This window comes from Thunnus albacares, chromosome 21 (assembly GCF_914725855.1).
Source record: "Thunnus albacares chromosome 21, fThuAlb1.1, whole genome shotgun sequence".
Lineage (NCBI taxonomy): Eukaryota > Metazoa > Chordata > Actinopteri > Scombriformes > Scombridae > Thunnus > Thunnus albacares.
The window spans coordinates 20,885,736-20,909,794 of NC_058126.1; the positions used below are offsets into that span (position 1 = coordinate 20,885,736).

General features: G+C 41.1%; 2 protein-coding genes across 10 annotated transcripts in view; one reads left to right on the plus strand and one right to left on the minus strand.

Moving 5' to 3' along the window:
* Nucleotides 1-24,059, minus strand: part of adarb2 (adenosine deaminase RNA specific B2 (inactive)) — a 377,105-nt gene that overhangs the window by 295,536 nt on the left and 57,510 nt on the right. The window lies entirely within an intron of this gene.
* Nucleotides 600-22,233, plus strand: pfkpa (phosphofructokinase, platelet a). 8 transcript variants are annotated; one of them, XM_044339059.1, is made up of 24 exons: nt 610-934; nt 3,677-3,750; nt 5,370-5,447; nt 6,239-6,428; nt 6,701-6,866; nt 7,310-7,354; nt 7,480-7,588; nt 8,268-8,363; nt 9,046-9,138; nt 9,661-9,786; nt 10,527-10,591; nt 10,943-11,012; nt 12,039-12,185; nt 13,364-13,434; nt 13,623-13,710; nt 15,901-16,053; nt 17,341-17,505; nt 17,633-17,694; nt 18,061-18,172; nt 18,787-18,886; nt 19,269-19,274; nt 19,810-19,915; nt 20,683-20,871; nt 22,223-22,233. In XM_044339059.1, the coding sequence occupies exons 1-23, from the start codon at nt 841-843 to the stop codon at nt 20,837-20,839; spliced, it is 2,373 nt and encodes a 790-aa protein (XP_044194994.1). In that variant the 5' UTR covers nt 610-840; the 3' UTR covers nt 20,840-20,871; nt 22,223-22,233. The 8 variants fall into 8 exon arrangements, with proteins under 8 accessions (XP_044194993.1, XP_044194998.1, XP_044194992.1 ...); XM_044339058.1 differs by lacking the exons at nt 8,268-8,363; nt 15,901-16,053; nt 22,223-22,233 and adding exons at nt 7,845-7,940; nt 14,494-14,646 and having other exon boundaries at nt 600-934; nt 20,683-21,584; XM_044339057.1 differs by lacking the exons at nt 15,901-16,053; nt 22,223-22,233 and adding an exon at nt 14,494-14,646 and having other exon boundaries at nt 602-934; nt 20,683-21,584.

Below are 24,059 nucleotides of genomic sequence, written 5' to 3' on the forward strand. Positions count from 1 at the left end.
GCTCACGAGAAAACTTATTGTATGAGAAATTAACAGAAAACAGAGTTGAGTATGGATGGTCTCTGCACTTGGGTATTTATATAAGTATTTCAATACTACCACTACTACTACTAGTACTACTACCAATAACAACAACAATGATGACAATACAAACGATAATGATAATAATAATAATAATAATAATAATAATAATAATAATAATAATAATAATAATAATCTAAAATAACAATTTATATATGTAAAACGCTAAAAGTGCTATACAACAGAACAGACATGATATGACAGAAGAGTCAGAGACTGATTATGAATCTACTCAGGGGAAATTAGGGCTTTAATTGGTTACATTATAACACTGCAGCATTTTGTCGTTTTTGCCGATTGGCTAAGTGCTCCACTTAAATTGTTGCAGTATGATGTGGCTTGTTTATAGTAGCCATGTGTCAGGTGCTAAGTGACAATAGCTAAAAGATAAAAACTTGAATGTTTGTGTTTTCACTCCTCAACAACATCCCTCTGAACCAGGATTTTCGTAGTGGCATTCTCAAACCGATCACAACGGTCCCGCCCAGATCATCGTCAAAAATGAACTCCTATTGGTTTAAACAAAAGAGAGCTGCATGTACCGAGACCTGATTGGTCCACAGCAATGCCAATCACTCTCCCTCGAGTCAGTCTATGCAAATCGTCGGATAGATGCGGAACAGAGGAGAGCACAGCGGGCATAGAGGAGGCTGACGACAGTTGCCCTTCATCACTTTTAGCACAATTTTATACAGTCGCGGGCCTGCCGTCCTATTTTATCGAAGTGGACTGGGATATATATACTGAAACGCTGTGAAAATGGCGCAGCCAGACAGCAAGAAGATTTTCTTTGAGAACCTGTCGGGAGCGGGGAAAGCCATCGCAGTGCTGACGAGTGGAGGGGATGCTCAAGGTAAAGAGTGGAGGGACAGTTTGTCAGATATCTGTCAGTGTATCAGTGTGGACAGGCCCGCAGAGGGCGAAAATGATGCTGTACTCTTACTGAAGTGATTAGGCTTTCATCTGTGTAGACACGAAGCATTGCGCAGCGGCTAAATACACAACAGTACAGCAATGAAGTTTCTTTCAATTGATTCAGGAAGCCAGTTAGCCTGCTAACATGACATACGTATATCCTGCTAACCCGCTAACAGCAGCATCCTCCGTCGCTGATTTGGTGGCTTTGTTGTCGCTGTGCAGATGACAGCAGGGCTGCCAAGGTCGAGACATCCCGCGTGTTGCTACTCACGAGACAGAAATTATTAGTGCATCATGACTGACTAGTTTGTGTCAGCACTAAATTAACTATCTCTATGACTCACTTACAGGCCACTGCAATGCGGGTTGTTCTGGTCTACGTGTAACATTAGATAAGCCCAGCGACAAAAAGGCGTCGACAAGGAAGATAGAAGCTGTAAAATAGCATTCGTGACATTAGCATTTTCACTGAGAGGATTTTGAGATCCCGTTAGCAGCCATAGCGTGGGTAGTGTGGTGGTATGTCTGTATCCTGTGTACGTGATGAACTGCATACATCCACTGCGTCACAGGGGAAACCCTGATCATGTGCTCAGTTTGACTCAAACATGTCTTTTTACACACCTGCTGCGATGTAAAGCGCTATACATGTTAAGAGCTTATAAGTACTAATAGTTTAGCAAAGAGAATATCAATATGGCTTTTCAAACCCAGCCCTGATCATATCTAAGGCAGTTATTAAATGAGGAATTTTGAGATGTTTTCATGATAATACGATTTCACTAGACCAACTGACTATTAAGCAAATCACACAAGGGTTTTATATTATTGTTACATATTGAAACATTGAAGAGTTAATACTTAATTTGTTTTTGAATGGTGGTTTCTGGTTCTGATTAACCATACAATCATTATGTAATCACATAAGCTTCATTAATTCCATCATGACTGGTTACATTTTAGTAAAAAAGCCATGATGTGTTGTATATCAGCCTTTGTGGCACCAGTTATGATACTGGTAAACCTTTTTATTTATAACCTTTAACAATGGCATTTCTGTTTAAACATGGGAGACCCTGTTTCACTTCCCAGGTCGAGTACGTTGGGCTCCTCTTTCATCTACTGTGGCTTGGATTGTGCTTCTTTTGCATGTTGCTTTGGGCACAAGCGTCTGCCAAATGAATACATGTAAATACAAGAAATATCATATAGTCTAATTGGGCTGTGTTAGTGCAGAGAATGGTGTAGTTCATGTACCAGTCACATCACAAGTCAACCTGTAAATGTTTAGCTTACATTCTTTACTTCCTGCTCTTCTCTGTCAACAAGAAGCAGCACTACAGTTTCTGCATGTTGATCGCTGGCCAAGTTACCCATAATTCTCCTCTGCTCAGGAGAAATTAATCAATCTTTGGTTTTAGAGAGAGAATTCACCGCTAGAGCCCCAACACACACACACACACACACACACACACACACACACACACACACAATAAAAGCATTTAGTTGGCCCCTGAGCAAACTTCAGCCATTGAGGCTGTGGCATGCATGACAGGAGCTGAACATCGATGTCAGAGGGCATTGTGTAGCCTTGGCTTAGTCCTTTCACTCACTCTGCAGAACAAAGTGTCAGGCATGCAGAACGAGAAGGTCAAAATTAATGATAGGCGACTTTGATAAAGACATCTAAACCTCTACAAGAAAAATGAAGGATACATGTCCTTGATTATTTTTTAATTCAGTCTCGGATTCCTCTGTTATCCCTGAATGTGATTAAACCAGGCTGTTCTTTTGAACATAGTTACATAACCAGACAGTGGGCTGTTACATGTATGTAATGTATGGTGAACATTTGATCTCTTTCTGGTGGTTATTGGTGCTTTCAAGTCACACTGGAAACAGACTTATATCTGAAGGCGTTTTACCTCTCAGTGTAGTTTACCTTTGAAGTTTTCACTGTCCTCGGATTTCTCTCTTCCTTTCATTACCATCTTCTCTGCTGCCCCAGTGGCCTAAACCTTTGTGTTGCTTAGTAACGGCAATGCTTGGCTGCCATTAGACTTGTAGTGTTTGCCAGTTTGTGCAGAGAAAGGAAATTCAGTCCTTTCTTCTATTGTTTATATCTTCCCCCACTCAGCCAAGTTCCTATCAGCCTGTTGTGGGTAAAGCACTGTCTGTTATCATCGCTGTCAGTGTGTAAGCTAGCCTGCTATTGACATTCAAGTCACAGAGAAATGTCTTTTTGGATAGTGAGTTCTCTTAGACTAACCACAGAGTAAGTGAGAGGCTGTAGGAGGAGCAGAGAAACCTTTTGACCAAAAATGGCAGTGTGCTGTGGTGAGAAAAAAAAAACGTGGCCCCAGATGAAGATAGACACCATAAACGCAGATAGCTTGCGCTGAATCACACTCACATATACATGTTGTGCCACATAAATATTAAAGTTTTATAGCTAAAGTTCTTATGAAATAGATATCCATGCCTGAACTTTGGAATAGCCGTGCAAATCAAGATTTTACAATGATTTCCTGCAGTGGAAATTCCTTGTGTTCTTCCTCTCTACAGCTGATTTATTAACCCTGCTCATCACAGCACGCTTTATTGAAATTATGCAGAATTTTACAGTCTTTTCTCAAGTTTTTTACTCTAGCTAAATCTTTTGTGTTTTTTTTTCCAGGGATGAATGCTGCAGTACGTGCTGTGGTTCGAATGGGGTTGTATGTGGGAGCAAAAGTTTATTTCATTCATGAGGTGAGTCTTACCACCAGCCTTTCAATGTGGCCTGAAGTATTTGGCTGGCGATTTTTGACGGTATGTTTTTCTTATTGTCAACAAAGCTCATGTGCAGAACCAAACAAATAATGAATTGAGCCTACTAACTATTGTGTGTGTATCCAAAGCCTGATATATATTTTATTCCTCTGTGCCTCCACTGTTGTCCAGAAACTTAAAAACACGTTAGTGAGTCACACTTTTGCACTCAGCAACATGTTCCTTCCCTCTGGACACTGCGGTTATAGTAGTTTGTTTAGAAATGGCTCCAATGACTAATAAGAGTGATTGCAGCCTCAGGAGAGAAGTTCCTTGTGTGGTAGACGCCACTGCGCATGCTCAGGTGTGTGGTTGTATTTACAGAGTTTACAGAGAAGAGATTCCTTGTACTACATTGTACTTCTCTCAAAGAACTTCAGCACAAAGTCTGCACATGGGATTTGTTGACAATAAGAACAATCTAGAAAATCGGCAGCCTTATCCTTTAATGTAGGATTAAAATGTACTCCTCCCTGCTGTAGTTTGCAGTTTTTTTACTTACTATAGTGGGCCTGAAGTCAGAAAACACTCCTTTTAGCCAAATCATCTCTACAATAATCACCCATAGTGATGCATCGATACAAGATGCTGGGTCAAATACTGACCTTATTAAGTGGATTGGGTGTTGGCTATGAAGTGATGGATCCTCAGTAAATGCACTTTGTCAATGTTTTTGTAAAAATTCTGTGGTTCAGTTACAGTTACTTAGTTATGATGGGCTGCAGACTTTTTAGTGCCACAACAATCTCTGCCTGCATTTAACTTATATAAAGATGATTTCAATGAATCCCAGTTAGGTATACAGATGATGATACATTTAGGAAAAAGAGAGCACTAGAATCGGATTAGTTCTTGGCGCTGGCAGATCATAAGTTAGGGTGCTGGAATCAGGATGGAAAAGTGGGATCGGTGCTTCCATAATAACTCAAACATGTGCTTTATCCAGCATGTTTCATACCTTTCATGCACAACATGTTCAAAGTAAAACATAGAATTGCTTAAATCTTATTTATCTGTGAGCACAGCATAGATATAAGAAGCGTTGGCATCAGTGACAAATGTGCAAAATTAATGTTAGTACTTCAATAAGGGCTGTCTGCACACTTGGCTGTATGTTCTCATGTAGCAGATGTTATGGGAGCTTTGGCAGAGGCCGTGCTCTGCTTGCTCATCCTGCGCTGATCCCAGCACATCTGTGTGTGCGGTGGTCCTACTCGCTCAGTGTTGTTGTTACATAACTGACTTGAGGCTTTAGCAGATGTCCTGTATGAAACTCTCCTCCCACTCAGGTACCACAGTGTTCTGAGTGTGTATGCTCAAACACACTGTATGCAGGACACTATATGAGAATGGATGTATTTAGCACCAATCATATCACAGTCACGTTTGTAATGTACTGTGTTGTTGATTAGCTTAATATATTTATTTCAGCGATGATGACCTGCTGATGCAGTTGAACATCACTGTTAGCTGAATGTTATTTGAAGTGTTTGATGTTTGGAAAGTTCTGGTGTTGTTTTACTAAAAAGCTTATTCTTGTTGTTTTATTTGTTTATCAGGGATATCAGGGTATGGTGGACGGTGGAGAGAACATAAGAGAAGCCTCATGGGAAAGTGTCTCCAGCATGCTACAAGTGGTGAGTAATTACCACTGGCAGAATACATTTAATGCATTTACTACTGGGTGCTAGAAATGGTTGCTCTCTCATCTGTTGATTTCTGTTTGACTGTTAAACTGTATTGAATAAAGATACAATTATTATCATAGTTTACAAACGGAAACAGCAGACATCAAGAAGGTTAGTATTGGTTAACAGAGAGCTGGCCATAAAAGAAAGAACATGCAAGTCATGTAGTAAAAGATAAGGCTGTTCTTGTGGTTAGACAGGTCATCGTCTAATCATCATCATCCCAGCAGCAGCAGCAGCAGCAGCAGCAGCAGCAGCAGCAGCAGCTGTGTGTATTGTATGCAAGATGCTGAACCTCATACTGCACCAAGAACACATAACTGAGTTAGAACTTAACTTGAGATCAGAACAGAATCTGTTTTATTGCCAAGTATGCAGCATACAAAGAATGTGTCTTGGCATTTCCTCGCACAAACACAACACAGAAGAGTAAAAATAGAACAAAAGTAAGGTAATATATATAATGAAATAAACAAAGTAAATTAATTAAAAATGTAAAATCTATTTACAGAATGGAATAGTAATAGTTTTGAAATGGAATGATATGAAATATTGACTGCACAAAAGGAAATATGGACTGTGCTGTGGACAAAGAAATGAAGTGTATGAAATATATGAAGGTAACGAGCAAAAATGAAATGTGACGTGCAATAAACAATTCAATTATGTAGTCAAAAGAAAAAGAGTCTGACTTAAGCTGTAGAAATTTTCACACTGTAAATTTGCCCTGTCCTCATTAGGGTGGTACTGTTATTGGCAGCGCCCGCTGCAAAGAGTTTCGCACTCATGAGGGACGCCTGAAGGCCGCTCACAACCTGGTGCAGCATGGCATCACAAACTTGTGTGTGATTGGTGGAGATGGCAGCCTGACAGGAGCCAACCTCTTCAGGGAGGAATGGAGCGGGCTGTTGGGGGAGCTGGTGGAACAAGGTAGTTGGTGTGCTCTTATACGAGTGGAAATAAACCCAGATGCTCTGCCTTTTCCATACTTGAAGTGGAGTTGCTAAACAGCATTTTACCATCTGTCTCTTACAGTGAAGAACTGTTAAGGATTTTCCCTTAGCTCAGCAGTTTCCATGACTCATAGAAGTGCTGCTTGTCCTGCTCTATTACAACATCAAGCTGCAGGCGTAGCCTGCCTGAATTATTGTAGAAATACCCTGGAAAATACAGAAGATGCACTGACAATCTGATCCTTTCAGGTCTGATTGAAGCCGATGCTGTTCAGAAGTACTCGGCCCTTCACATCGTCGGGATGGTTGGCTCCATCGATAACGACTTCTGCGGAACTGACATGACAATCGGTACTGACTCTGCTTTGCACAGAATCATCGAGGTGGTGGACGCAATTATGACAACCGCACAGAGGTGAGGAGATGCCGGAAGTCCATCCTGAAGTGCCAAATAAAGGATGAATGATGCAAGTCTTAAACTAATACTTTGTAGTTACTATGACAGAGCATCCCATTGTTTTTGCATGAAAATAGCAGAATAAACATGCTTATCTGTGAAAAATGTATGTTTATTTAAAGTCATACAACACTGAAAATGTCAGTTTATTTGAGAAATATAAACATATTAATGTCTGACTGCAGCATTGAGCTCAAATGAGCAAATGGAAATGTTGATTATGTAACACAGTAATGATATTGCAGAGGAATACGCTGGCTTCATATTGCAAACCAACCGCATCGCCATGTTTTCAGCTCCTTTCAGCATCATCTTTCAAATGTCTGCTCTGGCCTACATCAGTTGAGTGCTGTATTACTAAAATGCACTGCCATGTCACATTTTCTCCTCTTATCTTTCAGCCACCAGAGGACATTTGTGTTGGAGGTCATGGGCAGACACTGCGGGTAAGATTTGATAATGCGTTTGATAAACTTAATAGTGGATCCACAAACAATTCAGACAGCAGACGCAGGAACTGTTATCACCTCTGTTTATATACACAGTGTTCTGTCTGTGTGTATTATCCTAGCTACCTGGCCTTGGTTAGCGCCCTGGCTTGCGGGGCAGACTGGGTTTTGATCCCCGAGATGCCCCCAGAGGACGGCTGGGAGGATAAGATGTGTCAAAAACTGTCTGCGGTAACACAATCTTATTTGTTCCCCACAGTAAACCCAGTGAACCATATTGAACCAGCCTCTATGCTGTATAATGTTTCCCAGTCATATCGTGTTCTGCACAACTTTTCTGTGTTTCTATACGGAGAGAATCTTGACTTTTTTTTTTTATCAGAGAGGATTAATGTGAAGAAGATGTTTTTTTTTTTCAACTGTCAGTCATCTGATGTTTTACTGTGTTTTATCTGCTTTGGAAACGTGCTATTGTTCTATGATTCAGACCCGTTCCAGGGGCACAAGGCTGAACATAATCATAGTTGCAGAGGGAGCCATTGACAGGCATGGGAAGCCTATAACCTCTAGTATTGTCAAGGATGTGAGTACCTGAGTGCAAAGAAAGGGGAAGCCAGAAGCATGGAGGCCTGACTGGTGGAAGTCAGTCTTCTGAGCCAAAGTTTTTTTTTTAAGCATATTTGCCATGACAACTGGCATCATAATACAGTGATGAAAAGCCACAAAGTAGGCAGGATATTGCTGATTTCAAAACTGTAATGACACTTCCGCTTCCTTAATGAAAGACTCTTAAAGTTCTAGGCTCCCGAGCTGTCCTCACCGTCCGGCCCCCGTGCTTCTGAAAGCCCACGTCACAGCCACAGTCTCAGTTTTTCTGTCATGCTTTTTCTCCCACCACCCCTCCTTGTAGAACCGAGCAGGGATGAAAAGGCTGAATATCATAATTGTAGCCGAAGGGGCGATTGATCGTAACAACAAACCCATTACCACTGACTTTATTAAGAATGTGAGTAAAGTGTGGCAAGTTCAACTGTTTGAGCTCCAGCTTCGACTTTATGACCTCTACTACTGTACTGCTGCCCTGGTGTGGCTTTGACTCTGTTGCTGTATTTCTGGAATGCTCTATCAGACACACTCTATAGATTGGTAAGGCCGCTTTCACCACCAAAACTACTACTACTACTACTACTGCTTTAAGACCAGATACCCCCCCCACTAAACCATCAAATCCCATTTATACACAACTACCTTATCTATATTTCTATGGAATATATTTTATGTTTCACTTTCTCACAGCAAATTTGCTCATGGAGTTAATCAGAGTATGTCATGACCCTGCACTTACTGTTCTTGATTGAAAAGCAAATGTGAAGCTTTTTGTTTTTTCTTGTACAGTACCTGAGTATCTGTTTAATTCAGCACCTCCTGCTTGGGATCTTCTGTGATGTTCAGTATAAGCTAAGAGCTCCCCGCTTAACATGACATGAAAAATTAGAATGGCTTGCTTGTGCTTTGCTGTTTCCCCTTCTCTTCAGCTTTTCTATTGTGTTCTGTACATGTGGTCATGTATGTTTGCATCAGTCATTTTACAGTTAGATGTATGATTTTTTTTTCTTACTGTTTTATATTGGAGAATACAGTAGTTACAGTGTCATGTCTGCTAAGACTTGTACATTTCATCCTTTCAGCTTGTTGTTAAATGCTTGGGTTTCGACACACGGGTGACAATCCTGGGTCACGTGCAGAGAGGAGGGACCCCGTCTGCTTTTGACCGCATCCTGGTATGTCCTACACTTCAGTTAAATGCAACAATACAGTTGAACTGGATGTACACTGATTTCAGAAGTCGGAACATTGTCAGATGAGACTTATCTGTCCTTACAATTTACACGCTCAACCTTTTATTCATTGTAGCATTTATAATATACATGTTCACACATTTAACCTAATGTTAACATTTGTGTTGAACTCTATTTATGGTAGGCGTTGTCCAGTTGTCTAGAGCATTTCCTGTGTAATCCCGTGTGTGTCTGAGGAGAAGTGGCTCCAGTTTTACGTTAAGCCAATTAACAGATTTACAGTTCAGCACATGAAGCGCTGCATCAAAAACAGTGAGAAAGAATCTCAACAAACCAAACAAACCTGAAGCAGAGGAGAGTTAAGTCTATTGAAAAAGCCAAATCTTGGCTCTAGTGTGAAAATGTGTTGGTAAATAGATAAGGAGTATACAGGAGAAACAAATGAGGTTGTGATAGCGATGATGACTCAGTGTTATCTATGTGTGTGTACGTGTGTTTATACAGGCCAGTCGTATGGGTGTGGAGGCCGTCTTGGCACTGCTGGAGACCACAGCCAACACCCCAGCTTGTGTGGTCTCTCTGTGCGGAAACCAATCGGTGCGCCTGCCTCTGATGGAGTGTGTACAGATGGTAGGTACTGGACTGGGCTGGAAACAGGCCAAGACTGCCACATAGTCACACAGATAACACACACATGCAAACACACACACACACACACACACACACACACACGCAGATATTTACAAATGTATAGAGGCTGAGGAGAGAGAAACTGCAATGAGTATGCCAACACAAACGCTCAGAAATGACACAGAGTCAATGTGAACGTGTCGGAGGAGCTTAAGTGGTGATGACAAACAGTGCAGCCCATTGGGCCTGGAGTGGCACTAATGTTCACATGAGAGTCGTATTGTTTGAGAGGCAGTTGTGTCTGGTTAATGATTATCTGAAGCATTTGGCAGCAGGGTTGGCGATGACTGCCTGCAGGATGGTGATGTAATAGCCATTCATTTCCATGGAAACGCACAAAGCAGCTTTGTTGTTGCACTCTCTGTATGCTGGTTGGAGTTTGATAGTTTTCTGATATTTTCAGTATTTGTAAAGTGGTTCAAAGAGGACAGGTGACTTTAATTACAGGTCAAAACTAATTACTTATCAGTTATTTTTTTGGCCTGATCCAGATGTTGCCATGTTTACTATTGTATTGTTCTCTGTGATATTTAGACTTTGAACATAATAGACACGTCAAAGATGAACACCTGCAGATCTTACCTGATATAAATTAAACAACTCGCAGCTGCTTTTCCACAAAGAGGAAATAACAGTGAATGAAATGATATTGAATTCAAACACGCCACTCTTTTCCTCAGACTCAAGAGGTCCAGAAGGCCATGGACGAGAAAAGGTTTGAGGAGGCAGTTAAGCTCCGGGGCAGGTATGACTGACGGCCCGCTGGGACCAAATCCAATATACCAAAGACATGGCAGAAGTTTGACGTTGCTTCCTGTAGACAGGTGTAGTAGGGAAAGTGGATCACAGTGCTAGTTTAGAACACCACCAGGTTTGTTTATACTCAGGCTACAGTCAACAATAATTCTGAATGAATAAAAGTGAGACAGAATTATTATTTTGTATATAATTAATAAATTGTGGAGCTTTTAAAAAATTTTTTAACATGCAACCCCTTAATTTTTGACTTCATGTGGTGTGTTTTCATGTACCATATAAAACATATGTGCCATATATTTGTTTGAATGTACTGACTGTCCTCAATGTTTCATCACAGGAGTTTTGAAAACAACCTGAAGACGTACAAACTGTTGGCTCATCGTAAACCAGAGTCCGAACTGCCAACCGTAAGTCACCTCACAGCATGTTGACATTCCTCTCCAACTTTGACAGTGAAGGCAGCTTTGTCAACTAAAACACACCCAAAACATACAAACATACACACACACACACCACAGACCCAAAGCAGAGATGTTTGTTTTTTTTACACATACAGTAGCGATTTCCAACAAATCTGGAATGCAGGACAGTTTTAGAGAGGACTTGAATTAGCCTCCCAAAGCCACTGAGATGTTTAATATTTTATTGCTCTGTCCTAAGTATCTGCCTACAGACACTGACTCAGCTACCGCAGTCATGTGCTGCTGCTATTTTCAGAGGTATCTTTGGCAAAACAAGGCTCACTCACAGAGTAAATTGTTCCGTACAAGAGTGATTGGGCCAAACTGCCAAACCGATTATTATTGTTGTTATTGTGGGAATCAGGTACATTATAGCACATTGACTTCTGGTCATGCTGGTCAGATTTGGTATAAGTTGTTTCCTGCTGGTAAGTGGGAAAAATAGGGTGACTTGTAATTATGGGAAGCAGTTAATAATAAACAATTTTACCTGCTTGCTGTGTTACTTATATTTGCTGTGAGGCCTATCATTACAGACACCGATAGGCTTCGTATGAGGCCCAGGTGGCTCGGTGTTGGTCTGTTGTGCAGCGATATTAAATGACACCTGGTTCCCTACTGAGGGATGACTTGTTCAACCCTGCCAGGAGCTGCTGCAGCTCCAAACGAGGCAGCTCAGACCGAAGATCAGTGAAGTGTAGCAGCAGCATGACAGACTCCATGCTGTGGTGCTCGCCTCAGGGTTTGGCTCTCCCTGCATTTGTGGTAATGACCACTGTAGGCCCAGCGTGTAGCTGAGGGCAGACCAGAAACCATTTATTGATTGATTCTGCAGAGCTTTATCAGCTGTCCTCCAACAACTACAACATACTGTTTGTATTTGGTGTGATGATGAAGCAGTTCCAGTCATATTTCATGTCAGATTTGCTTGTGATGTTATTTAATTTGTTGCTATGTATTTTATGCCCTCAGAGCAACTTCAACGTGGCGGTGTTGAATGTGGGTGCCCCTGCAGCAGGCATGAATGCTGCTGTCCGTTCAGCCGTCAGGGTGGGCATTTCAGAGGGACACAAGATGTTTGCTGTCAGTGACGGGTTTGAGGGATTCTACAAAGGACAGGTGGGTACTATAGCACTGATATACTGGTACTGTACTACTGCATGGCATTTATGATATCACAATCTTCCAGGGAGGTCACCACAGTGAAGAGATTCCATGTTATAATTGAAAACTATTCATCTAATAATTATCCCTAATAGCTTAAAATGCAGTGGAAATATTGCTATCATGTTTTAATCGATAATTCAAATAGAATTGGCTTAGCTTGATGAGAGTCAGACAGTACACAATGACTGTTAGCTCCCTGACTGAAGAATAATCATGCAAACCCGGGGGATAATCTGTCCAGATTAATGTAAACCAATTTCCCACCCTGACTCTCCCTCCTCTGCCCTCCTCAGCCAAAACTTATGCAGTGCCATAACAAACCAATAGAGGGCAGCAGACTGTAGTATACAGACGGTAAAACACAGTCGTGCAATGATGAATTAGTCAATAGGATGATTCTCATCTAATCTAACTCTGGAGGGAGTCTTGAGTTTTGGCTGAAGGGTAAAAGCAGACAAGAGTCTGATGGAGTCTGTTAGTGAAGTGAAACCCTGCACGCTGTTTGACTGCAGTGTAATCTGAGAAATGTGTGTTTTTCTGTTCCATGACTGGTAAAACGGGTTTCACACTCCTCTCTCATATCCTCGACTGACCTTTTTTCCCCCATGTGAAACCTTAATTCCCCTCAGTCCATTCAAAGAACAGCACAATGAACAACCCGGCCATTTATCTTCATCGAAATGTCTGCACTATCACTGGTTAGTTAAACATCCTGTGTGTGTGCCCTGGCCAACTGAAATCAGGCTGCGCTAACTGACCCTAAGAAGATTAGACCAGCGGGAGTAATAGATTTCTGTACTTCAGTGCTGTGGGACTTTCTGCTACACACTTCTGTGTTTTCACTGGTCCACTTCCTCCCCCTTATGTCCAGAGAGTGTGTCCAGAAAATTAACTCTTGTCTTAACAGTCTCTGCACTGAGCCCTCAGGGAGACGTGTCAGATAATACAGAGCTGCGCTAATACACATACAGGCTAGAAGCTTGTCATTTAGTTTGATTCAGACTGCAACAACCAGACATTGATACTGGAAGAAAAAGTCACAGAAACAGTATTTCACTGTTATTTTGCAAAATGTGACAGGGTGCTTCAATAAAACATGATTGCATGTGTTGCTGATGTCTTTCCCTCAGATTAAGGAGATTAAATGGGCTGATGTTGGAGGATGGACGGGACAGGGTGGATCTCTGCTGGGAACTAAAAGGTAAAATCATGATTGGTTGTGTTTGATGGATACGTTTCTTTAACATTAAAGCTTGTATCTGCAAAGTTTTACAAATTTGGATTGTGCAGTATTGGTGTAGCAACACAGATATCATTACTGCTGTAGGCTTTTCTCCACTCTGTTTTTTTTTTTTTAAACAAATAATGATTTTGTCATCTCTTCCTCAGAACACTTCCTGCCAAGCATGTTGACAAAATTGCTGAGCAGATGCGAAAGCACAACATAAATGCTCTGCTAGTTATTGGTGGATTTGAGGTATGTTTCAAACTCTTTTGTCTCTGTAAGCTAAATCTAATTTTGCTAATGAAGCTACATTCTCATCTTTGATTTTGTCCATAAGCTTATTAGCTCTTGGGTTTTGAAAGTTCATGGCAGTGGTGCTAATGTTATATTTCATATTTATAATATTATGAGAATAATGACATGATATATTTTTGCTCATGTAAATATGACAAAGTATATGTTTAAGTATAATTATAATGTCAGTGAAGTGTAATGTTGATCATTTCCATCAGCCCATTTCCCATGGTTCCTTACATAGTCATGAACATAATCATGCTTCATTTCTCTGCCAAAAACAGCATGAATTGTAGCATAAAGTTGGTTTATTGTTGATTTTTCAGTGCTTTAAATATGTTATAAGATAGAAAGTAAAATTCTTGATTTTAAGCAATTAAATTATTAAACCAACACTGATAATATATAAAAAATATCACTGAATTTGTTTTGATTGGAAACAGAGTACCTGCTTTTCTCCAACCATTTCACGCTATCCCATTTAGATGCTCACCAGCTTTAATTTTCCTGTGATGTATGCAAGTAAATGAGTGTCATGTGTATGTACGGATGTAATGTGAAGTGTATGTGGAGTTGTACCTGTCTGTTTCGCTGCTGTCCGTTGTGATAGACCTGGCTCCTCCCCTTGGCACCCTCCACTTTTGTCTTTCCCTCCCTTGTGGCAAGTAGCACCACTCAACCAAACCCACCTACCAAAGCTCCTACCGTACAGACACTAAAGCCCTTGGCTCTGCCCTGCAGGCCTTGCTGTCACTGCTGGAATTGTTAACGGCGCGCGGGAAATATGACGAGTTCTGTGTGCCCATGGTCATGGTCCCAGCCACTGTCTCCAACAATGTGCCGGGCTCAGACCTCAGCATTGGCGCTGACACGGCTCTGAACGCCATCACTACTGTAAGTGATGGGACTGGCAAGCAGAAATAGTTGATACCAGCAGCACACAGACAAAATATAAAACACACACACACACGTACGCAATCAAACACACACTCCAGACATTGTTTGAAGAAGGGAGAAATCGCTCACTCGGTCATTTTACCAGTCACTCAGTGGATGATTTGGAATATATTCCTGAGAACACGGCATCTGTCAGCCACATCTGGACGAAAAGCTTCACTAAAACATTAGAAATTCAACCAGACAGACAAATAAATCATGTCTGTACTACAAGGCATGACTGGGTAATGTAAAGCAAAGTCACAGAGTAGCGTCCCTCCCTTCCCTGTCAGGTAAGTAAGAGAGCAACAACATGGAGGCATGCTGTGAGGTGCACAAGTGTCGTGTCTGCCTGCCTGCCTTTCTTTCTGACTATGTGCGTGTTTGTGTGTCCTCCTACATGGCTAACATCAAGATGAGTGGTTAACAGCATGCAGGTTTGACATTGTTGTGTAGTTAGCTCGCACATAGCGCTACAGAACACAAACTAGCAGCCGACATACATTCATGTAGAGTGTGTATCTGCATGAAATGATCAAAAAGCTTAAATACTAACTTTTTATAACATCACACACATTTGACAGTGTACAAAAACATAATACAGCATGTTCTTTATGGCTAAAGCTTGATTATAATATGAAAAGAATAGAAAAGCATCTGAGCCTGAATCTTGGCTTGGCCACCATCTTCATTTCCTCCTCCCCTTCCTGACTGTGCAGACTCAATCGGTGCTTGTCCTGCCTGCATATGATTCCCACAGCAGATATGGCCGTCATATAGTTTCTGATGGCTCCTCACGTTTTGGTCCAATGCAGTGTCAGTGCATTGAGCTGCTGGCGCTCGCAAACACACAGAGCTGTGTGTGCCATCTCTTCCTTTCTGTTTTCACCTTTCCTACCTACCTCCATCTATGTCTGTTCTTGTCTGTCTTTCTTCCAGTCTGTTCTTTCTGTACCATCACTTTCCTTTCACCTTGTCGTTCCTTTACTGGTCTACCACTCTTTCAGCGTCCTCTCCTCCTTCCATTCTCTTCATTTTCTTCTCCACGTCTTTCACACTTCTTTCCTCCTGTCCTGTCTGCCAAAGGGAAGCCATAGCTGCTATCACACGGAAAGAGCCGGAATGGCAGGATGCACTCTAGCAAACTGAGAGAGATTTGTGTCTCTCTCAACGGCTGGCCTAATGCGTTTTCCCCCAATACTGCCGCTTCAGGCGTATGAGTGTCTGCTGCAGCTGTTTGAGGCTCGCGCTACCTATGAGGAGTTTTGCATCCCGATGTGTATGCTGCCTGCCACCATAAGTAACAATGTACCGGGCACTGATCTAAGTATCGGGGCAGACACGGCCCTCAATGCCATCGTGGAGGTAAGGCAGTCGAACCGCCGCCGGCACAGCTTTGACCGCTTTTTTTGCAAACAGGATGAAAATGACATGATGGTTCAGTGCTAATACTCAACAAACCGTCAGGCTTTAAAAGCAGATGTTAAGTAAAGAGTCACATGAGAATTAGCTGCAACTCTGTAGATTTTGGTAGCCATTACCCTGACCTTAACCTAACTTTAACTTAAAGCTTACCATGACTGTGTTTCTAACATTAACTTTTAGGCCTAAGATTAACTTTAACTAACACTGGATATCTGTAAAATTTTAAGTGGCACTCCAGCAAGTTTACATACAAACTATCTGTTAAAAAACTTTGTCCAAAGCTTGAAACAATAACCCTGATGATGTCATTATCTAGGGTTATCTTGGCTTGGACTTGCAACTTAAAACCTCTTTACATTTTAAAAAGAAAGTCTGCACTACAAACTGAAGCTGTGGGGTTTGACAGAAGTAGGCATTCACAGGGTAGGAAGGGTCTAACAAAATATGCTATCAAAGTTGCATTATGGGAAATGTAGAATTCAGCATTTTTTGGAACTATTATATATATATATATACACACATACATATATATATATATACATACATATATATATGGTAGTGATTAAAAGTTGGCATATCTCGACCTCTGCTTCAGTTTTGATCACTCTTTCTTTAACCTGTCTCTTGGGAGCCATCCGACTTTATGAAAGTGCAATACCAAATTGCTGGAATGCCCCTTTAATACTGTTGCAGCATCTGAAACTCTGTACACTCTTTACTGACATCAAAGTCACCTGATAGGTCACTGATTATCAGCATTGGACTTTCAAAATACAGTTTTACCTCCAGCTCAAGCAGAAAAGATAGATTTGTTCATTGAATAGAACTGTAAGCATGTGTATTACATTTAAACTGTAAATGATACTGTATGTCAAGTTTACCATTTGATGTGCTCTCTCATCCTTATACAGGACTCCAGTCTAACTGGTGAAAGCAGCATTTTAGCCTGAATCTGCCTGAGTTGTTTAAAGTTGACTGTTGTGCAGTTTGAGAAATAATAAGCATGCTGGCCTTGTTGTTGTATTACTATTTGGAATGTATTACTTTAACAGTATGACCTCTAATCATCACACTTCTAATCTTGCGTGATTTCTTGACACTTTGATGTGTTTAACATGATAGACATTTAACTGGAGACAGCTGAAACACACACACAGACTTTAATAATACTTCTCTTGTACTAGTGACTTAACATATACTGACATAGTGAGTTTATGCATGTGTCAGACTTGCGACCGCATCAAGCAGTCGGCCAGTGGGACAAAGAGACGCGTGTTCATCATCGAGACCATGGGGGGCTACTGTGGCTACCTGGCCAGTGTAGGAGGTCTGGCTGCTGGAGCCGACGCCGCCTACATCTATGAGGAGCCATTTGACATCAGAGACCTGCAGGTGACACAGCATCTCTTTATAACATCCACTTCATCCACTAGAGGGTGTTCAGGCATGATTGTGAGACAGCCTCGACACCGCCATCTACTGGCCAGCATTACTCACTTTCACTATTTGGTCCCCACAGGCCAATGTTGAACATTTGACGGAGAAAATGAAGACGAGCATTCAAAGAGGACTGGTGCTCAGGTAACCAAACGACTGCTTATTAAATCACCCCTAGTCCCAACAGTCACAGTGCATTTAAAGGCCACATTCCTTGATAGAAAGCCAACAGCTCAGCCAAAAACAACTGAGTCAGAACAGACCAGACACACAGCTGATAAACTGCTGCTGCTGATATCTGAAGGAGCATTTATGATCCAGTATCTCCAGCTGACAGTATTTAATTTTAATCAGCTTGTATAGTAAACAGATCCACATGTCTTCAGTTCAACAGCTGATATTTCGCAGCGCTGCTCTCGTTTTGATGTCACCAAAACACGAACCCAGTGAGAAAAGAGGCTGATAATACAGTAGCGAAACTAACTGTTCTGTTTCATCGCACGTGAAAAGGAACGAGAACTGTAATGAAAACTACACCACAGACTTCATCTACCAGCTGTACACTGAAGAAGGAAAGGGGGTGTTTGACTGCAGGAAGAATGTGCTGGGACACATGCAGCAGGTAGGCACGGCCACACTGGATACCAGACTAAACACATACGAGTATACTTTTCTGTGGAAGCGTCAGTGGTAACAATCCTCCAAAAGAAGGCTTTAATAAACTATTGTCTATATTTGTATATTTGGAAACTGCACTTTTGTAATTACTTAGCTCTATTCTACACGGAGGGCTTTGTTGTGTTTTGTCTTTGTGTCTCTTGAGATTAGTACAGATAAAACTGGATCAAACAAAAACACTGATGATCCCCAAGGGGAAATTGGTTTGTGTCTGCAGCATGTAATGTGATACAGAAAATACAATAAAAAGAATGCAGATTTTGAAGATATTGAGTTCAACAACTGCAACAAATAAATATATTTAAATATGGAAAATAGAAAAAAAAAAAAAAGAAGTTTGGTGGGTGTCTTAGACTTTTGATGCATATTTACTTTTATCATTGTTTCCCGTTTCTCTACTGTGATCAAACAATGGAAGTCACATCTTTAAAATGTGAAAAAGACGTGAAAAAAAAAAACATGAAATCAAAGAATATGATGCTAATGAAGGAAAACACACCAAAAAAAAAATTAAGTAAGTATCATCCTCCTGTTTTATTGTTCTAATTCCTTTGAAAGGGAGGTGCACCGTCTCCGTTTGACCGTAACTTCGGGACCAAAATCTCCGCCAAGGCCATGCAGTGGATTTCTAAAAAGCTGGTGGAGACGTTCAGACAAGGTAGGGTTAAATTTCTCCTTCTGTGCCAGTGAAATGACCCGTGGTAGTCGACCCTCCCTCCCCACAGAGACGCAGCCGTTGTGAAGCAGACCTTTACCCAGACCTGTCATGGAGTCACTCTGTTTGACATTTTGATGTATTTTTTATCCTCTCAAAAGGAAATTATTTATCAATCATTTACATCCATCAGTGTACCAATTTAACGAGCAGTTTCCTTGAATGTACTTTACAGATTACACTAGCAAGCTGTGAGTGGTGTGTGATACTTTTTTTTGAACAACAGTGGTCTTAAAACCACACTGCATGTATAAAGGCTACATTTAAAGTTAAAACTCCTCTTTGTTTTTTTATGTCTATTTCACATATACACGGATGACATAAGATGAAGGTAAATCTTATTTTTTTTTCATGCTGGCTCCATGACCATCTTTATATTTAGCTCCATATTTAGCTCCTGCCTGTCATTTCCACTGTTTTGCCATGTCTCCTAGAAGCACACAGCCTGTCCAGGCACTCGTGGCTTATACCTTTTTAGTCTGACAATTTATCAGTAGGCACCATGCTGCACTACTTCCAGTTCACAAGTCAACTGAAATTGTTGGATTGGAAATGTTAGAGCATGGTCTTAGTGAATAAATCGCACATTGCTTTTTTCCCTGCTTTGCCCCAACACTCCCTTGTGTGTTCATGTCGCTTGAGTTGCTTTTTAGTAGTGACGGTTTCCTCCATCGTAGTCTTCCTGTAGAACCATATAAGACACTGTTACACACAATCATCAAGAAGACAAAGTCATCATCACGCTATCACACAACAACCTGCCCAACCCCACTGCCAGATGTCTGTTCTATGCTCCTGTACGTTTGCAAGCAGAAGCGAGTCCAGCTCTTGTTTCCAGCTCTGATTGCTACGCTGTTTTCCTGCAGGCCGAGTGTTCGCTAACACCGAGGATAGCTGTTGTTTGCTGGGGATGCGCCGCAGGGCTCTGGTCTTCCAGCCAGTTGTACAACTTAAGGAGGACACAGACTTTGTGTACGTATCGCATGTTATTTCAATTTTTAAATAAGATTGCTCATAAAACACTGTATGTAATTCACATTCATTCGGTGCACATTATGATCGTTATGAATGATCTCTGTGTGTGGGTCACAGCAGCAGATCATAATGATGATATCATTAAGAATAAGCCAGGCAGTGAATCTTAAGATAATTAAATAAATAATAAACAAATAAATAATCCTACTGGCAATTTAACATTCTTTTTTTTTCTAACTGCTCTCCATGTTAATGCTGGCTCACAGCCTGCTGTGCTGCAAAAAACAAGACGACTGAGTGAAAATATGATGCAAATTGTTCTTATATTTATGTTAGAGCTGAAACAATTAATTGATCAACATAAAGAAAAAGCTCATTTTTCTGCAATAATAGCAAACATTCCCTAAATCCAGCTGCTCACTTGTGAGAATTTGCTGTTATTCTTTGTCTTATATGATAGTAAATTAAGGTTGTTGATTGAGTTAAACAAGACATTTAAAGACATCAGCTTGGGCTTCAGGAAATTATAACAGATGTTTTTCAGTTTACTGATTTTTAATTGCTTAAATGAAAAAATAGTTTTATTTTAGCATTCAATCATTTCTGTCTTGTGATCCAGTGTTGTATCCAGATAGGAACTGAGCTTTTCACTGTTCCCCAGTTATTAAAAAACATTTGTGCCACATGTGAGAATGAAACATTTTAGTTGTGACTGTGTGATAACCATAAAACCATAATTCTACGGTTTTCCCGTCTGTCTGCAGTCACAGGATCCCCAAGGAGCAGTGGTGGTTGAAGCTGCGTCCTCTGATGAAGATCCTCGCCAAGTACAAGACCAGCTACGACGTCTCTGACTCCGGTCAGCTGGAGCACGTCGTACGCATCCGGCCCAAAGAGTCGGACGCCTCAGTAGCCATGTGAAGGCCCCCCCCCCCCCGCAAAGTCCAGTCTGTGTGTAAGACTGAAGGTCTGTCTGTGAGGCATCGCTCCATGTGTTGTAAAAGATCTCCAATAACAACATGAACAGCCGTCTCTGTTTGGCCACATAAAGTGTTCAATTCTGTCTTTGTCACCACCTTTACTGCCACTCCTCTCTGTTTCGTCTTGACAAACTTATGAACTGTAACCTAGCCTCTGCAGTGCTCCTAATATCCAACACACACATACTGTACTCTCTCACACACACACATATACAAACACACACACACACACACACAGCTGTCCTGCCATGCATCTGTGTGTCTTCGTTGCCCTGGATGTTTAGTGTCATAGTTGTTTTTAAATTGCACTGTCTCTGTCTCCAGTTGCTTAGGCAGGCTCTGAGTGCAGAGCCGCGCGCGTGGACAGAATAGACACTGTATCTGCTGTAAAAACCAGTGTGTGTATCTGCCTAGAACCAGTGGGAGGTTCAGCATATTTATGTGAGACTGATGCAATACAGTTCTACTGCTGCGAGCCGAGAGAACTGCGTGCCGTGCTTTACACTGAAACTAATATTTATCTTTTTAACATTGTTTATTATTTTTGCTTGTAAACACGGATATATTATTAACTGTAGGCACTGCTGCACTTAGTGGCTCTCTGTCATATTGCACCAACATGTTAGACATGTAAGAGACTAATGTTTCCATCAGAATAAAAATCAAGACTTGAGAAGTGTACCCTATTGACTAGTGTCGCTGGATTTTATTTATTTATTTACTGATTTCACCCCATGACATCCACTTTTCCATTTTTACTTCCCTTGAAGTAGCTTTAAAGCTGTAAGAATCACCTTATTCCATGTTTTTATGGCTTCATCATTATATCTTATGGGAATATTCTATGTCATGTGCATCATTTGTGGCATTGAGTAGAGAAACACATACTGTAAAGGCACCAAATATTAACTTCCATACTGTAAATCTGTATAGTTTTAATCAATTTAAAGCTAAAGAAGAAAACAGGATCCTGTTCTTCCAGTATATCAGCTTCTGACCATCTCAGATTGTGAAAAATCATTTTTAATATGTTGTAACTTTTCACTAAATCTTAAAAATGGACAGAATATACTGCAACATCCTCTTAGTTGAGAGAAAACCTAACAGCACCTCTGCTAGTCCACCACTTATTTCAAACAAGATCCAACGAAAAGCCTCTCTGATGCTTCTGCACTGACGCTGCTGGTGATTTCATGTTTTGCCTAACAGCCAGCAGGTGGCGGCAGAGCACTGCCTCATCCTCCTGTGTCCGGGTTCATCGGGTCCACTATGACACGGATTCCCTCCATCAGTCGCTGTCCAGTTCTGCTCTTGACAATTTCAGTGAACGGTGGCTTATTACTAAAGCAGATTAGCTGTGTGAGGCCTTATGTGTGCTGCCACAATTAGGAATTAATCTTATCGTTTGAAAGAAAATTTCAATTTCCCATGGGTGTATTAATTGTGTATACATGTAATTGGGCTGCTTTTTCCTTCCTAAATGGACCTTTTTTCCCTTCTTAACTGCCAGTAATTACATGCATATACGGCCCGGCTGAGGCCATTGCTTAGCGACAGTGCAGTGACGTGAAATGTAATTTGAAGAAAAAGCTACCTGAATCACCTTTACTCCCCACAGACCCTCCTAGAATAATTATCATCCTTAACTTAAACCAGTGTGGTTAATTCACACCCACGCCTCTGCACTACACAAAAAGATGCCTCGTCTCCCATCGCTATAATTTCCTCGGACCCCGATGGACACATGGTTCACTGTGGAGGCATTTTCATGTTGCTGGCTACTTCTCTCTGAGCATGAAATTAGTAAATCCAATAATTTAGGTTGATTTAAGAATGCAAGGGGAGACTGTGGGGTCATATGCACATAGGTAATCAATACTAATTACCATTTCATCCCCCCCCACCCCCCACAACCCTACCTCTCTCTCTCACACACACACACTTTCTTTTCTTCTGGAATCTGATCTCATCGGACTGATTAAAGGTTGCAAATGAAGGGTCCTCACTCTCTGATTCTCATCAAAGGCCCACCACACGCTCAGTAACTTTGTCTTCATTTAATTCTACATTGTCTTCAGACAAGGCCCCAATTATAAGCTCGCAGTGAATCTCCAAAATAGCCCGCGCACATTGACCTTTTTAGATTAAAAGCACATTCTCTGTCTGCCATACAGTCCAATTTTACTACTATTGAACCGCAGTGGTTGGAATTTCTAGTGGTGCAATGCTAAAATAAATCACTATAAAGGTATTGTGATAACAATAGCAATGAGATCTAATAAATCCTAGCTGGCTCAGATTGAAAAAGCTTCTTTTTTTTTTCCTCCAGATGAATCACATACATGACATTTAGAATGAATATTTATGAATAAATAAATTCATGCAAAAAAAAAAAAAAAACACTAATTGAGTACATGATACATTCCTGGAGAGACCGCAGAATGAAAAAAGCACAGCAGAACAGCAGTAGTTATAGATTTTAGATATACTGCAGTCCCTATTGGCTGCATTGAAAGCGTTGCTGCTGCTGGCTGCCAAATAAAGGAGTGAATCACAGGACCTGTTTCCAGACATTGGATAAGGGATTTGATCCACCTCGCGCACATGAGAGAAGCTCTGGCTTAAAACAAGTCCAGTGAGTCGCTCTCCAATTTAGGCTTCCCACAATCCAGCAGGCGAGTGCCGAAATACTCATCTGAGAATCTCCTTTTGACAATTAAGACACCCATGGAGGCATGGAAAGCTCTCAATTCCATTAGCCTCTGTGCTGTTTCACTCTATCTGTCCACTGAGCCTTAACTTACTTATTAGTACAAGTCTGCCGTATTTTGTTAGGGAAGCGATTAGTGAAATCTACATGAAAAGGCAATTTCCCCTCTTCTTTCCCTTCACTCTTGCACACTTCATTGAGATCAGACAGATCTAAAGAATGGCATCTGCGCGCTAATGAAATTGGCTCCGCATCATTTCGGATGTTAATCTTTGGATGAAAGTGACTTGTGTCTTTATTTACTCGTTTCCATGTGACAAATGGTCAGAGTTGGCTAAAATTACATCGGTGCTGGTGCGCTTCCCTATTTAACCAAAGTCTGGGAGCATCGGCTGGCAGTCAGCTCAGAGACTGCAGCTCCACTTTGATGTATTGGAGTTAATATCTTCCT